Source organism: Chiloscyllium plagiosum, unplaced genomic scaffold (assembly GCF_037043375.1).
Source record: "Chiloscyllium plagiosum isolate Xiang-an unplaced genomic scaffold, Cpla_swu_hap1 HiC_scaffold_28, whole genome shotgun sequence".
Taxonomy (NCBI): Eukaryota; Metazoa; Chordata; class Chondrichthyes; order Orectolobiformes; family Hemiscylliidae; genus Chiloscyllium; species Chiloscyllium plagiosum.
This window is the reverse complement of record NW_028270166.1, coordinates 47,761,399-47,777,751: the sequence shown is the minus strand read 5'-3', so window position 1 is coordinate 47,777,751 and position 16,353 is coordinate 47,761,399. Positions and strand designations below refer to the sequence as shown.

General features: G+C 52.3%; 1 protein-coding gene across 5 annotated transcripts in view; it reads right to left on the bottom strand.

Annotated features, from left to right (window-relative positions):
* Positions 1 to 16,353, bottom strand: part of LOC122547435 (disintegrin and metalloproteinase domain-containing protein 10-like) — a 169,509-nt gene that overhangs the window by 111,760 nt on the left and 41,396 nt on the right. For 4 of the 5 annotated variants that reach the window (XM_087976254.1, XM_087976252.1, XM_087976255.1 and 1 more), the window contains exons 4-6: positions 15,473 to 15,631; positions 10,596 to 10,696; positions 1,653 to 1,775 (exon numbers count right to left, since the gene is read on the bottom strand). In XM_087976254.1, the coding sequence (XP_087832380.1) occupies positions 1,653 to 1,775; positions 10,596 to 10,696; positions 15,473 to 15,631 (383 nt within the window). The remainder of the gene's footprint in view (positions 1 to 1,652; positions 1,776 to 10,595; positions 10,697 to 15,472; positions 15,632 to 16,353) is intronic. The other variant, XM_087976256.1, reaches the window with a different exon arrangement.

Sequence of the window (16,353 nt, the reverse complement as noted above, 5' to 3'; positions counted from 1 at the left end):
GTGAGGTGTGGGGGCAGTGAGGATTGTGGGCAGTGAGGGGTGGGGGCAGTGAGAATGGGGGGCAGTGGGGATGGGGGGGCAGTGAGGAGTGGGCGGCAGTGAGGATGGGGGGCAGTGAGGGGTGGGCGGCAGTGAGGATGGGGGCATTGAGGGGTGGGGGCAGTGAGGATGGGGGGCAGAGTGGTGGGTGTGCAGTGAAAATGGGGGGCAGTGTGGGGTGGGGGTGCAGTGAGGATGGGGGCAGTGAGAGGTGGGGTCAGTGAGGATGGGGCAGTGAGGGGTGGGAGGGCAGTGAGGATGGGGGGCAGTGGGGGGTAGGGGGCAGTGAGGGGTGGGAGGGCAGTGAGGATGGGGGGCAGTGGGGATGGGGCAGTGAGGGGTGGGAGGGCAGTGAGGATGGGGGCAGTGGGGATGTGGGGGCAGTGAGGGGTGGGAGGGCAGTGAGGATGGGGGGCAGTGAGGGGTGGGGGTGCAGTGAAAATGGGGGGCAGTGAGGGGTGGGGGTGCAGTGAGGATGGGGGGCAGTGAGAGGTGGGGGCAGTGAGGATGGGGGCATTGGGGATGGGGGGGCAGTGAGGTGTGGGGGCAGTGAGGATTGTGGGCAGTGAGGGGTGGGGGCAGTGAGAATGGGGGGCAGTGGGGATGGGGGGCAGTGAGGTGTGGGCGGCAGTGAGGATGGGGGGCAGTGAGGGGTGGGCGGCAGTGAGGATGGGAGGCAGTGAGGGGTGGAAGTGCAGTGAGGATGGGGGGCAGTGGGGATGGGGGGGCAGTGAGGGGTGGGCGGCAGTGAGGATGGGAGGCAGTGAGGGGTGGGAGGGCAGTGAGGATGGGGGGCAGTGGGGATGGGGGGCAGTGAGGGTTGGGGGCAGTGAGGATGGGGGCAGTGAGGGGTGAGGGCAGTGAGGATGGGGGGCAGTGAGGGGTGGGAGGGCAGTGAGGATGGGGGGGCAGTGAGGGGTGGGGGCAGTGAGGGGTGGGTGGCGGTGAGGGTGGGGGCAGTGAGGGTTGGGAGGGCAGTGAGGGGTGGGAGGGCAGTGAGGATGGGGGGTAGTGGGGATGGGGGCAGTGTGGGGTGGGGGGGCAGTGAGGTTGGGGGGCAGTGAGGGGTGGGGGGCAGTGAGGATGGGGGCAGTGGGGATGGGGGCAGTGAGGGTTGGGGGTCAGTGAGGATGGGGGCGCAGTGCGGGGTGGGAGGGCAGTGAGGGGTGGGGGGCTGTGAGGGGTGGGCGGGAAGTGAGGATGGGGGGGCAGTGCTGGATGGGGGGCAGTGAGGGGTGGGGGGCAGTGAGGATGGGGGCAGTGAGGGGTGGGGGCAGTGAGGATGGGGGCTGTGGGGATGTGGGGGCAATGGGGATGGGGGGCAGTGAGGGGTGGGGGGCAGTGAGGATGGGGGCAGTGAGGGGTGGGAGGGCAGTGAGGATGGGGGCTGTGGGGATGGGGGGGCAGTGAGGGGTGGAGGGGGGGAGGTTGGGCCTTACCCTCCCTGAGACAGGGTGGGAAAGTCTAGGAGAGAGTGAATGTGGACGTGGGGCTGCTGCTCAGGAAGCTATTGTTGCTATCCTGTACGCTGTAAAATGCTGTGCTTGCTTCTGGTGTTAGGGAGTGGAGGGTCGAGCCTTGGGGTGGTTGGTACACCCTGAAGTGAGCATTACCTGAGCTGTGACTCTCTCATGGCTTCCCATGAGACTGTAATACCAGGGGTCAACGTGTATGTGCAGGAAACAGGTCGTCAGTAAACTGGAAACATCCCTCTGCGTTCTCAAAAATGCAGGCTCCTGAAAGAAACAGAAGGAGGATTTTAGAAACTTCCAAACTGCTCTTTGTACAGTCATTGGTGCTTGCATCTGAAAAAAAATAATCAACGCAACCTCAGCATCAGGGCCACACAACAGACTTTATACTTCAACGAGTCGATCAGAGGGTGATCGGGGGATGGATGGGACTTTCCAGGGTTTCTAACTGACAGTGCAGAGAAAGACACCCAAATTAACTAGTCCCACCTGTCTCCAGCTTGCCCATGTCTTTCCAAACCTTTCCTATTCATGTACTTATCCAAATGTATTTTCAACAGTGTAACTGTATCCACATCCATCACTTCCCCTGGACGTTGGTTCCACACATGAACCACTCTCTGTGTAAAAACATTGCCTCAAGGCTTTCCTGTTAACTGTGTGAGTCCTGCCCCCGTTTGTTTTCCTAAGATGTATTACCTCGCATTTATCCAAATTAAACTCCATCGGCCACCCCTCAGCCCATTGACCCAACTGATCAACATCTCTTTGTAATCTCAGATTGTTCACTGTCCACTACATCACGAATTTTAGTGTCGCCCACAAAGTTACTAACCAAGCTTTCTACATTCTCAGTCAAGTTCAGAGCGTTTCTGGAAAAGCACAGCAGGTCAGGCAGCATCCGAGGAGCTGCAAAAATCGACATTTTGGGCTGGAGTCCTTCATCAGGAATGGGAATGAAGGGCTTTTGCCTGAAATGTCGATTTTTCCCGCTCCTCGGATGCTGCCTGACCTGCTGTGCTTTTCCAGCGCCACGCTAATCGAGACTCTAAACTCCAACACCTGCAGCCCTCACTCCCGCCAAGGTGATTTCTACACTCTCACCCAAGTCATTTATATAAAAGTGGACTCTTGTGGAACAGGCCCTCTGCCTGAGAACCAATCCTCCATCACCACCCTCTGTCTCCAACTTTGTGTTGAATTGACAAGCTCACCCTGAATCCCATGTAATCTAACTTTACTAATTAGCCGACCCTATGGAATTTAATATTTCCTCACACTAAAAGAATCAGAAGTCTGATCCTGATTGGATAATGGATACAGGTTCCCTCAATAAGTTAGGGGTTTGCTGTAAGCATTCTCTTCCATCTAACCCTGCCTTGTCACATCCCTGCAGAGGCAGGAAATGCACTGCAGCAACTTGGGCAACATCTGCATTTAGCTGGCATCTTTAACGTAGTAAAGTACTTTGAAGGAAGGTTATTAAATGATACTTGGCACTGGAATATAAAAGACATTATTAGGATAGATGACCAGAAATTGTAAGGCATGTTGTTAGTAAGGGAGGAGAGGTCACCAGGTTACAGGGGGACAGTTCAGGCCTTCATCTCCAGGCAGCCACCAATGGGAATGGTCACCAGTGATAGAGTGATCAATGAGGAGAAAGTGAGGACTGCAGATGCTGGAGGTCAGAGCTGAAAATGTGTTGCTGGAAAAGCACAGCAGGTCAGGCATCATCCAGGGAACAGGAGAATCGACGTTTCAGGCATGAGCCCTTCTTCAGGAATGAGGAAAGTTTGTCCAGCAGGCTAAGATAAAAGGTAGGGAGGAGGGACTTGGGGGAGGGGCGTTGGAAATGCGATAGGTGGAAGGAGGTCAAGGTGAGGGTGATAGGTCAGACTGGGGTGGGGACGGAGAGGTCGGGAAGAAGATTGCAGGTTAGGAAGGTGGTGCTGAATTCGAGGGTTGGGTCTGAGACAAGATGGGGGGAGGGGAAATGAGGAAACTGGAGAAATCTGAGTTCATCCCTTGTGGTTGGAGGGTTCCTAGGCGGAAGATGAGGCGCTCTTCCTCCAGCCGTCGTGTTGCTATGGTCTGGCGATGGAGGAATCCAAGGATCTGCATGTCCTTGGCGGAGTGGGAGGGGGAGTTGAAGTGTTGAGCCACGGGGTGGTTGGGTTGGTTGGTGCGGGTGTCCCTGAGGTGTTCTCTGAAACGTTCTGCAAGTAGCCGGCCTGTCTTCCCAATATAGAGGAGGCCACATTGGGTGCAGCGGATGCAGTAAATGATGTGTGTGGAGGTGCAGGTGAATTTGTGGCGGATATGGAAGGATCCCTTGGGGCCTTGGAGGGAAGTGAGGCGGGGGGAGGTGTGGGCGCAAATTTTGCATTTCTTGCGGTTGCAGGGGAAGGTGCCGGGAGTGGAGGTTGGGACGGTGGGGGGTGTGGACCTGACGAGGGAGCCGCGGAGGGAGTGGTCTTTTCGGAACGCTGGTAGAGTGATCAACATCAGGCATGCAAAAGAGATCAGTTGTGCAGCTTGAGGGAATGACAGAGGTGGGGAACTCTGAGTCTACAGGGAGTCTGAGGACAAGAAGGAGAATGTTAAACATGAGAAGCTAGTCATGTGGGGAGCCAGGGTCATTTGACAGTTACAGCGAGGATGTAAAGTCTTCAGTGAGTTTTTTTTATTGAGGGTGAAGATTGAAGGCCAGCCAGGAATCTCCATTTTACACACAAGCAAGAAATACCACTTGAGGGGCAGGGGCAGTGTCCACTCCTCTGGGCCAGGGGGGCCTGGGATTCAAGTCCCACACAGTTCCAGGTGTGCGTGTGAATGCAGCTCTGAACAGATCGCGGAGTAACTACCTGCAGGGAACAAAGGTAAGGCCCAGTGTTCCAGCAGAAGCTGGGTGGAGCTGGGGTCAGGGTCGGGTGGAGGTGGATGTGTCTGATCCTCAGGGGAGGGAGGGCATGCAGGATCTCATCAAGGACAGGGGATGCATTCTGTAACCAGTGAATGAGCCAGTGTTTACTTGGAGGAAACGTCTCTTTCTCCTGTACAGTCCGTCCCTGTACAAAGTGGATAAGGTGTCATGCAACAAATCCGTAAGGCTCTTTCAACAACCTCCCAACACTACCAGTATCTTTACCACTGAGAAGAACATCTTGCATTTGTATAGAACCTGTAATGACCATAGAACATCTTAAAGTGCGGCCCAGACAATGAAGTACTGTTGATGGGCAGCCATTATTCTAAGGAGAAAGTGAGGACTGCAGATGCTGGAGATCAGAGCTGAAAATGTGTTGCTGGAAAAGCACAGCAGGTCAGGCAGCATCCAAGGAGCAGGAGAATCGATGTTTCGGGCATGAGCCATTCCTGAAGAAGGGCTCATGCCCGAAACGTCGATTCTCCTGCTCCTTGGATGCTGCCTGACCTGCTGCGCTTTTCCAGCAACACATTTTCAGCAGCCATTATTCTAACCCAGGCAACATAAGGGCAGGCAATGGCCTCATGGTATTACCACCAGACTATGGGCAGCATGGCGGTTCAGTGGTCAGCACAGTTACCTCATGGCGTCCTTGACCCCACCCTTGTCCGTGTGGAGTTTGCACGTTCTCCCTGTGTCTGTTGGGTTTCCTCCAGGTGCTCCGGTTTCATCCCACAGTCCAAAGGTGTGCAGGCTTGGCGGATTAGCCATGAGAAATGTAGGGTTCCAGGGATTGGGTGGGCCTGGGTCAGTTGCTTTTTGGAGGGTCAATGTGGACTCAGTGGGCAGTTATACACCTGTAGGGACTCTGTGATTCTCGGATTCATATAAAGCCTGAGGTAGGGATGTGGGTTTGAATCCCAACACAATAGATGCATTTGAATTCGGACCGACACCTGTAAAAGTCTAATGATATCCTTGTCAGTTGTCATAACAATTAATTTGGAAAGGAGGGTAATGCCCCTCTGGGACAGCAGGTGTAAAGATGGCCAATGGTGTGCTGGCCTCCATAGCGAGAGGATTCAGGTGCAGGGATGCCTTGCTGCAATTATACAGGGCCTTGGTGAGACCACACCTGGAGCATTGTGCATAGTTTTGGTCTCCATATCAGCGGAAGGATGTCCTAGCGATGGAGCAGGGGAATTGAAGGTTTCCCAGACTGATTCCTGGAATGGCAGGACTGGTGTTTGAAGAGAGATGGAGTCAGTTAAGATTGGGTTCACTAGAGATCAGAAGAATGAGTGGGGATCTAATAGAAACCTTTCAAACTCTAACAGGACAATACAGAATAAACGTGGACAGGATGTTCCCAAAGACTGGGGAGCCTAGAACGAGGACTCACAGTCTAAATGTACCGGGTGGGCCATTTGGGTCTGAGTCATAGAGTCATAGAGATGTACAACATGGAAACAGACCCTTCGGTCCAACCCGTCCATGCCGACCAGATATCCCAACCCAATCTAGTCCCACCTGGCCCATATCCCTCCAAACCCTTCCTATTCATATACCCATCCAGATGCCTCTTAAATGTTGCAATTGTACCAGTCTCCACCACATCCTCTGGCAGCTCATTCCATACACGTACCACCCTCTGTGTGAAAAAGTTGCCCCTTAGGTCACTTTTACATCTTTCCCCTCTCACCCTAAACCTATGCCCTCTAGTTCTGGACTCCCCGACCCCAGGGAAAAGACTTTGCCTATTTACCCTCTCCATGTCCTTCATAATTTTGTAAACCTCTATAAGGTCACCCCTCAGCCTCCAACGCTCCAGGGAAAACAGCCCCAGCCTGTTCAGCCTCTCCCTGTAGCTCAGATCCTCCAACCCTGGCAACATCCTTGTAAATCTTTTCTGAACCCTTCCAAGTTTCACAACATCTTTCCGATAGGAAGGAGACCAGAATTACACGCAATATTCCAACAGTGGCCTAACCAATGTCCTGTACAGCCCCAACATGACCTCCCAACTCCTGTACTCAATACTCTGACCAATAAAGGAAAGCATACCAAATGCCGCCTTCACTATCCTATCTACCTGCAACTCCACTTTCATGGAGCTGTGAGACGAGGAGAAACATCTTCACCCAGACAGTGAGAAACCTGTGGAACTCTCCACCACTGAAAGCAGATGAGGCCAAAACATTGAATGTTTTTAAGAAGGAGTTGGATATAATTCTTAAGGCAAGAGAGACAAAAAGGTACAGGAGATAGTGGAAACAGGCCTGAGTAGGATGACCAGCCATGATCATGTCGAATGGCTCAAAGGGCTGAACGACCTACGTCTGCTCTTTCATTCTCTGTTTCTATGAAACTGCTGTCGTTACCCAGACTGGGGTATGAATAACAGGATCTGGTTAAAAACATATTCCTGAAGGTTATCATTTAAAACTGGCACTAACAGAAAGAGAAGCAGGTTGCTGGATCGGTCGCAAGGGGCCGAATAGCCTGCTCTTATTCTCAACATGGATTAATCCGTTCCACAGGACAGGAGATTCAGTGAGGGAATGGAAGAAGAGAAATTAGTTCACACAATAAAGCACCAAGATATAGACACAGATAAATACACCAAAGACAAAGATTAATCCAGGGACAGGCTAATCACACAGACTAAATAATTCAACATTTCAGACAATGTACAGCTAACATCACCACAGAGGCTGAACTTAAACAGTGGATTTTAACAGTGGCACCCAGACATGAACATAATGCAAAAGACAGGATGGGATGTTGGATGGGGTACAGTGTGAGAGGGGGTGGGGAGTGGATGGGGTACAGTGTGTGAGGGGGTGGGGAGTGGATGGGGTACAGTGTGTGAGGGGGTGGGGAGTGGATGGGGTACAGTGTGTGAGGGGGTGGGGAGTGGATGGGGTACAGTGTGTGAGGGGGTGGGGAGTGGATGGGGTACAGTGTGAGAGGGGGTGGGGAGTGGATGGGGTACAGCATGTGAGGGGTTGGGGAGATGGATGGGGTACAGTGTGTGAGGGGGTGGGGAGTGAATGGGGTACAGCATGTGAGGGGTTGGGGAGATAGATGGGGTACAGTGTGAGAGGGGGTGGGGAGTGGATGGGGTACAGTGTGTGAGGGGGTGGGGAGTGGATGGGGTACAGTGTGTGAGGGGGTGGGGAGTGGATGGGGTACAGCATGTGAGGGGTTGTGGAGATGGATGGGGTACAGTGTGAGAGGGGGTGGGGAGTGGATGGGGTACAGCATGTGAGGGGGTGGGGAGTGGATGGGGTACAGGGTGTGAGGGGGTGGGGAGTGGATGGGGTACAGTGTGTGAGGGGGTGGGGAGTGGATGGGGTACAGGGTGTGAGGGGGTGGGGGGTGGATGGGGTACAGTGTGTGAGGGGGTGGGGAGTGGATGGGGTACAGGGTGTGAGGGGGTGGGGAGTGGATGGGGTACAGGGTGTGAGGGGGTGGGGAGTGGATGGGGTACAGTGTGTGAGGGGGTGGGGACTGGATGGGGTACAGGGTGTGAGGGGGTGGGGAGTGGATGGGGTACAGTGTGTGAGGGGGTGGGGAGTGGATGGGGTACAGCGTGTGAGGGGGTGGGGAGTGGATGGGGTACAGGGTGTGAGGGGGTGGGGAGTGGATGGGGTACAGTGTGTGAGGGGGTGGGGAGTGGATGGGGTACAGGGTGTGAGGGGGTGGGGAGTGGATGGGGTACAGTGTGTGAGGGGGTGGGGAGTGGATGGGGTACAGGGTGTGAGGGGGTGGGGAGTGGATGGGGTACAGGGTGTGAGGGGGTGGGGAGTGGATGGGGTACAGTGTGTGAGGGGGTGGGGAGTGGATGGGGTACAGGGTGTGAGGGGGTGGGGAGTGGATGGGGTACAGTGTGTGAGGGGGTGGGGAGATGGATGGGGTATAGTGTGTGAGGGGGTGGGGAGATGGATGGGGTACAGTGTGTGAGGGGGTGGGGAGTTGGATGGGGTGGGGGGAAGGATGGGGTACAATGTGTGAGGGGATGGGGAGTTGGATGAGCTGCAGTGTGTGATGGAGTGGGTTGTTGGATGGCGTACAGTGTATGTGGGAGGGGGTGTGGAGTTGGATGGGATACAGTGTGTGAGGGGGTAGGGAGTTGAAGGGGGTAGAGTGTGTGTGAGGGGGTGGGGCGTTGGATGGGGTACAGTGTGTGTGTGTGTGAGGGGGTGGGGCGTTGGATGGGGTACAGTGTGTGTGTGTGAGGGGGTGGGGAGTTGGATGGGCTGCAGTGTGAGATGGGGTGGGATGTTGGATGAGGTACAATGTGTGTGTGTGAGGGGGTGGGGAGCTGGATAGGGTACAGTGTGTGAGGGGGTGGGGGGTTGGATGGGGTACAGTGTGTGAGGGGGTGGGGAGATGGATGGGGTACAGCGTGTGAGGGGGTGGGGAGCTGGATGGGGTACAGTGTGTGAGGGGGTGGGGAGTTGGATGGGGTACAGTGTGTGAGGGGGTGGGGAGCTGGATGGGGTACAGTGTGTGAGGGGGTGGGGAGTTGGATGGGGTACAGTGTGTGAGTGGATGGGGAGATGGATGGGGTACATTGTGTGAGGGGGTGGGGAGTTGGATGGGGTACAGTGTGTGAGGGGGTGGGGAGTTGGATGGGGTACATTGTGTGAGGGGGTGGGGAGTTGGATGGGGTACAGTGTGTGAGGGGGTGGGGAGTTGGATGGGGTACATTGTGTGAGGGGGTGGGGAGTTGGATGGGGTACAGTGTGTGAGGGGGTGGGGAGTTGGATGGGGTACATTGTGTGAGGGGGTGGGGAGTTGGATGGGGTACAGTGTGTGAGGGGGTGGGGAGATGGATGGGGTACAGTGTGTGAGGGGGTGGGGAGATGGATGGGGTACAGTGTGTGAGGGGGTGAGGAGATAGATGGGGTACAGTGTGTGAGGAGGTGGGGAATTGGATGGGGTACAGTGTGTGTGTTAGGGGGTGGGGGTGTTGGATGGGGTACAGTGTGTCTGGGAGTTGGGTGTTGAATGGGGTACAGTGCGTGAGGGGGAGGGATGTTGGATGGGATACAGTGTGTGAGGGGCTGGGTTGTTGGATGGGGTACAGTGCGTGAGGGGGTGAGGAGTTGGATGGGCTGCAGTGTGTGATGGAGTGGGTTGTTGGATAGCGTACAGTGTATGTGGGAGGGGGTGTGGAGTTGGATGGGATACAGTGTGTGAGGGGGTAGGGAGTTGAAGGGGGTAGAGTGTGTGTGAGGGGGTGGGGCGTTGGATGGGGTACAGTGTGTGTGTGAGGGGGTGGGGCGTTGGATGGGGTACAGTGTGTGTGTGTGTGAGGGGGTGGGGAGTTGGATGGGCTGCAGTGTGAGATGGGGTGGGATGTTGGATGAGGTACAATGTGTGTGTGTGAGGGGGTGGGGAGCTAGATGGGGTACAGTGTGTGAGGGGGTGGGGGGTTGGATGGGGTACATTGTGTGAAGGGCTGGGGAGATGGATGGGGTACAGTATGTGAGGGTGGGGATTTGGATGGGTACAGTGAGCGAGGGGGTGGGGAATTGGATGGGGTACATTGTGTGAAGGGCTGGGGAGATGGATGGGGTACAGTATGTGAGGGTGGGGATTTGGATGGGTACAGTGAGTGAGGGGGTGGGGAGATGGATGTGGTAAATTGTGTGAGGGGGTGGGTGTTGGATAGGGTACAGTGTGTGTGGATGTGGGCAGTTGGATGGGGTACAGTGTGTGTGGGTGTGGGGAGCTAGGTGGGGTACAGTGTGTGAGGGGGTGGGGAGTTGGATGGGGTTGAGTGTGTGATGGGGTGGAGAGTTGGATGGGGTACATTGTGTGTGTGTGAGGGTTGGGGAGTTGGATGGGGGGCACTGTGTGAGGGGTTGGGGAGTTGGTTGGGGGACAGTGTGTGAGGGGGTGGGGAGTTGGATGGGGGACAGTGTGTGAGTGGGGGTGTCTGAATTCTCCTGTAAATATTACAGTAAATTACTGTAATTCTGAAAATGTGGAACAAATACTCAATCTGTTGGAGAGTCTCAGCAGGTCTGGCAGCATCTGTGGAGAGTGAAGCAGAGAGAATGTTTTGAGTGTGATCTGAGTGTCTCTGGGAATTAGTGGGCTCCCTGAGCTATAGTGTGCCCTGTGTTGGTGTGGTCACTCACCTGCGACACTGTCTCTTGGCCTGTGTGCTGAACGTGAGGCAGTGCAGCCAATACCGGCTGACTAAGGCACCAAGTCCCTCGGCCTTTAAGGTGAGGTACATCTGAAATGGAAAAAAGTGATGGTGGGACTATTTCGGATTCGAAGTTATAAAGGCTATGGTTGCAAACAAATTGAATTTGTGTTCCCGCTGCTCAAGGTAACTACATTATACTGCTCCAAATGGTGAAGCAGCTGTCAGGGTTAAATACTGGAGAAACGAGCCCCACACGTTGTCAGTTTAATGTTTTGAGGGTGGTCTCTACTGGCTTTGGAGTGTATTGGAGTGTGGGAGTGAGGTTTGGGGAGTGTAGGGGATGGCATGTTGAAGATGAGGAGATAGGGAAGGCAGGGGGCTCTGTGGGTGTCGGGTTGTACAATTAAATGTTAAAGATAACGAAATCATATGTGTGACTACAGACCTCCTGCTGAACTGATGAGCACACGCAGCCAGGGAAGGGAGTTCTGCCCACTCAGGGTAGGGTGATGGAGCAGAGCAGTGAGCCAGTAAGGGGTTAACTGTGCTGTTGGCACAGCTCCTGAGCTCAGTAATTTGATGTTGTGCGTGTTCATGAGGAGACTGTTGGACAGATCAACACCAACAGAGACACAGCAACACACACATCAAACATCAACACACACTGCTTGGTTACAAAGTTTAAAACCACACAACACCAGGTTATAGTCCAACAGGTTTATCGAGAAGCACTAGCTTTCAGAGTGCTGCTCCTTCATCAGGTGGTTGTGGAGTATAAGATTGTAAGATACAGAATTTATAGCAAAGGTTTCCAGTGTGATGTAGCTGTGGCTTTGTGGTGAGTAATTGATACAGCCACAAACTCCTTTGACTGTCTTCCTGAGGTAGCTCTTGTTTGACGAAAGCCAGCAGCATTAAAACCAGACTGCAACAGCAGGACAGGGTGGGACAGAGCGACCAAAGCTCAGGCAGCGAGGTCAAAGGTGAGTGAAAGAACCTGTCCATCATTCCCAGGAAGGGAGCCACAGCCCTGGATCCCAAAGACTTCCAAGGTACTATTCCACAAATAAATGCTCCACATGACAAGCACTTGAGTCCCTACAGACCAGCATTTCCTCAGGAGTTGGACATGAGGATCTATTGTGTTTCTACAGTCAGACCCAACAATTAAGAAGCTACACAATCGTCTTTTGAAAATTGGAAAATTGTGCCAAAATACAGAATGATATTCCTGATCACAGCAGTAACCTAGTAACTATAGAACACATTATATTACATTAACACATAACACGTTATTATATACTCCGATTACTTTGTACAAATGGTCTGAGATTCCATCCAAACCCCTTATTGAATTACCCCTTGTAAATCGCTCGATCCATTACGTGGATGACATGATCCAGATCATATTTCATCGGCGAGGGAGGGAGCCAGTGACTAGTGTCCATGTTCAGAGAGATGCCAGCCTCCTGAGGTGAAACCTACCCAGCACACTATAATGTCGCTGATGAGGATTATGTTTCAGAGTCTCAGATCAGGTTCACACTGACCTTTCTTGGTTTAGTGGGAGTTTGCTGGTGATTGACCAGGTGCAGACCAATTGGATCCCAATGTCTGGTCTTTTCCTGTGGTTAGATTAACCAGCAGACGCAAGTTTGAGTAAAGCTGACTGCAGCTCACACAGATCCTGATCAGCTTTGTGTACAAACACCAGTCATTTAAGAAGCACAGGTCTTTGATAAGAAGAGATTGAACAAGAATCAATCAAAATCTTTGTCTCTCCCATTAGTACGCAACCTGCATTCATTCCCTTTAACGAGAGGAGGTTACAAGCCAAACAGACAGATCTCCTGCGTAAGCACACCGGTGACTGGCTAAGCCCCAGATTCTGCCCACGGACTGACTGCTGAGGGAATGGTTTCTCTCTGTGAACACTGCAGACTCAGGTCATTACCCTCAGTGCCCGGCTTGGTTTAACCCATGAAGGGGCCCACTCTGGATCTGTGCATTGATGATAGCCTGATCCCACTCAAGTGGGAAAAACTGGGCTGGTATCCAAAGCAGTGGCTAGCCTCTCCCAATCCCAGATACATCTATTGCTTCCCCCAGTCCCGGAGACATCCACTGACTCTCCCAAAGCCGGATATATTCACTGCCTCTCCTAATCCCGGATACATCCACTGCCCCTCCTAATCCCGGATACATCCACTGCCTCCCCTAATCCCGGATATATTCACTGCCTCTCTGAATCCTGGATACATCAACTGCCCCTCCCAATCCCAGATATATCCACTGCCCCTCCCAGTTTGAGACACAGCTACTGTTTCTCCCACTCAGGGATACAGCCGCAGCCTCTTTTTGTGTGGATCTTATCCGCTGCCTTCCCAGTCCGGAATCCCAGTTACAGCCTCTCCCAGTGCAGGATACAGCTGCTGCCTTTCCCAGTCCGGAATCCCAGTTACAGCCTCTCCCAGTGCAGGATACAGCTGCTGCCTTTCCCAGTCCGGAATCCCAGTTACAGCCTCTCCCAGTGCAGGATACGGCTGCTGCCTTTCCCAGTCCGGAATCCCAGTTTCTAACAGAGGCCAAACAGGAATGTCAAAGGTCAACAGAAGTGTGTCAATGACCTGTGCTGAATGAAACACAGAGAGATCAGCGATAAGTACCAATCCCAGAATCAAACATCGGGATTTATCAGTGCCATGGGAGATCTCAAACATGCTGCCATCACATGGAGTGTCTGGAATGGTCTGGTTCAGCCTCTCTGAGAGTCCCAGCGTTGAGGGGGTGCTGCTCTGTCAGGGGTGTAGTCTCTGTCCACCAACCCTTCGGCCTTCAGGAGGCGAGCTTTCTGAGATGATGCATCCCCCAATTCTTATTCCTATCAGCTCTCCATATCCCTTGATTTGGATTGATTTGATTTGATTTGATTTATTATTGTCACATGTACCTCGGTGCAGTGAAACGTTTTGTCTTACATTTAGTACGGGCAGGTCATACCATGCAATGACCACATGGTGATTGAATAGAGCGAGGAATAGAGAGCTGCAGCTGCAATGAAGGCACGCAAAAAAACAAGATCAACATTAAATTTGAAAGTTGACAGATCCATTCAGAAGTCTAATAACAGCGGGGAAGAAGCTGTTCCTGAATCTGTTGGGACTTGTGTTTAAGCTTCTGTATCTGCTGGCCGACGGAAGAGATTCTAACCGAGGTGGGAGGGGTCTTTGCTGTCATTGGCTGCCTTCCTGAGGCAGAGACATGTCGATGGAGTCATTGGATGGAAGGCTGTGATGGAGTGGGCTGTGTTTTCTTGCAGTCCTGGGCAGAGCAGTTGCTGTAGTAAGCCATGATGCATCCAAATAGAATGCCTTCTAGGATGCATCTGTAAAGGTTGGTCAGGGTCTTTATGGCCATGCTGAATTTCCTTAGCCTCCTGAGGAAGTCGAGGTGGCATTGTGCTTTCTTGACCGTCGCATCAACGTGGATGGTCCAGGACAGATTGTTCAATGATCAGCTCTTTACTTCTGCTGACATTGAGGGAGAGATCGCTATCTTTACACTGTGCCACTAAGCACTCTCCCTCTGATTCTGTTAGTATTCAAAACTCTAATGATGCCTACTCGACTGCACTCAGAGACTGGGCATCCACAATTCTCTGGGCTGGAGAATTCTAAAGATTCACACTTTGAGTAGAGAAATACTCTCCCATCTCAGTCATAAAAGACGGAAGTTGCATTAATTTGGTGTCTTTCTCAACAGAGAGATGGCCAAAGCACCTTGCATCCCATTAAATACTCCTGAAGATCAGTCACTCCCATGCTGTATGCAAAACAGCTGCTGATTTTCACACAGGAACATCCCACAACTAACATTGAAATGGAAACAGAAACCTTCTGAGCTCGTCTTTGATTTTTATCATTCAGGGAATCTAAAACTAGAGGCCATAGGTTTAAGATAAGAGGGGAGAGATAGAAAAGAGCCCAGAGGGGTAAATCTTTCGCACTGAGGGCGGTGAATGTCTGGAGAGGGCTGCTAGAGGTAATGGTGGAAGCGAGTATAATTTTGTCATTTAACAAACATTTAGCCAGCTACATGGATGGGATAGCTATGGAGGGATATGGGACTGTTTTAAATTGTGGGCACATTAGGCCGAAGGGCCTGTTTCCATGTTGTCGACCTCTATGACGATGACATCACTTCCTGGTCAGCCCATGACTCCCCAGGGTACACTCCAGGCCCAACTTTAACTGCAACAAGATGAAACAACCAGGACAGAAGAGGAAGAAATAGAGTGAAACAAAAAAAAACCCACAAATTGATTGAAAACATTTAATGTTATCACAGGAATGAGAACATGTTTTCACCTTGCCCCAGTAATAATGGATAACATGTAATTTGAATAATGACACATCGCTTCTGTGGATTTAATTTGCATGTGCAAACAAGTGAAGCTCAATCGACAAATTCTCCGGGAAGGCTAAAAATCAGCCGCAAGCCTGACTTTCGTTGGAAGCCAGAACTGTACTGATTCACCATCCCAGCCCCAACAACACCCCAGCCCCGAGCAGTCAAACAGGGGATACCCTGCTGCTGCTGCTGTGCACCAGTGTCGTGAGTGGCTCTCTGAGACACAATCTGTTCCTTTGGCACTGGATCCAATCCTGAAACTCCAATCCGAACAGCACTGTGGCTGCGCCTCTGCACCCCAAGGGCGATATGATCCAGGAGGGCAGCTCACCATCACCTTCCCAAGGGATGGCTGGGCATGGATGAGAAATGCGGGTCTTGTCAACGGCACCCACGTCCCAACAGTGAATTTAAAAACCCACAAGGTAACGTGTGTTTCTACTCAGCACTCACCAATGTCATCCTGGTGATAGATGAGGGAATGAACAGAAGGGTTTTCTCCCTGAACATGGTGCTCAATGGGTTCAATGTAGTACCTGCCTCTCTCCGTTTGGATAAAGCCTTCAAACTGGCCGTCAATGATTGAGCCATGGCTAAAGGAAGCTCTGTCCCCTGGGGGTAGAAAAGGAATGAGCTTAGACTTCTCATGTCTCACTGTGCGCCATAATGGGTTTCAGTTCTTGATTACTTCTGTCTAATATTAAAGACAAGGTTAGTCTGTCACTCATCACTTACTCCACACACATCCCTTTATGTCACAAAGAAAGAAATGATTTTACATTTTGCGCACAAGGATTTACATCGAGTGACTGTACAGCAACCAGTCAATGCCAGGGTTAATATCCACATCAAGCAACACCAGCAGTGCCACCTGCAAATCCTTTCCAAACCTCTTCCACACTCACTCGAAAAGCCATCAGAGTCGGGACTGCTCTGAAGGAGGCCATTCAGCCCATCATGGTCTACATCGAGCAAGCAATGCGACCACCTCAACTTCTCCTTGTAACTCTGCTCATTTTTCCATTTCGGATGACAGTCAAATCCCCTTTTTTACAGAATACAAACATGAACAGCACGTGTACAAATAATGCTAGGGCCTTGGGTAGTGTTGGAGAGCAGACACCTAGGGGTTCAGGTACATAAATCTCTGAAATGTGCGTCACAGGTAGGGAAGGTGGTTAAGAAGGCATTTAGCACATTTGCCTTCATTGCTCAGACCTTGAGGATAGGAGCTTGGGGATGTCGTGTTGAGGTTGTACAGGATGTTGGTGAGGGCCCTTCTGGAGTATTGTCTGCAGTTCTGGTCGCCCTGTTACAGGGAGGATAGTGATTAA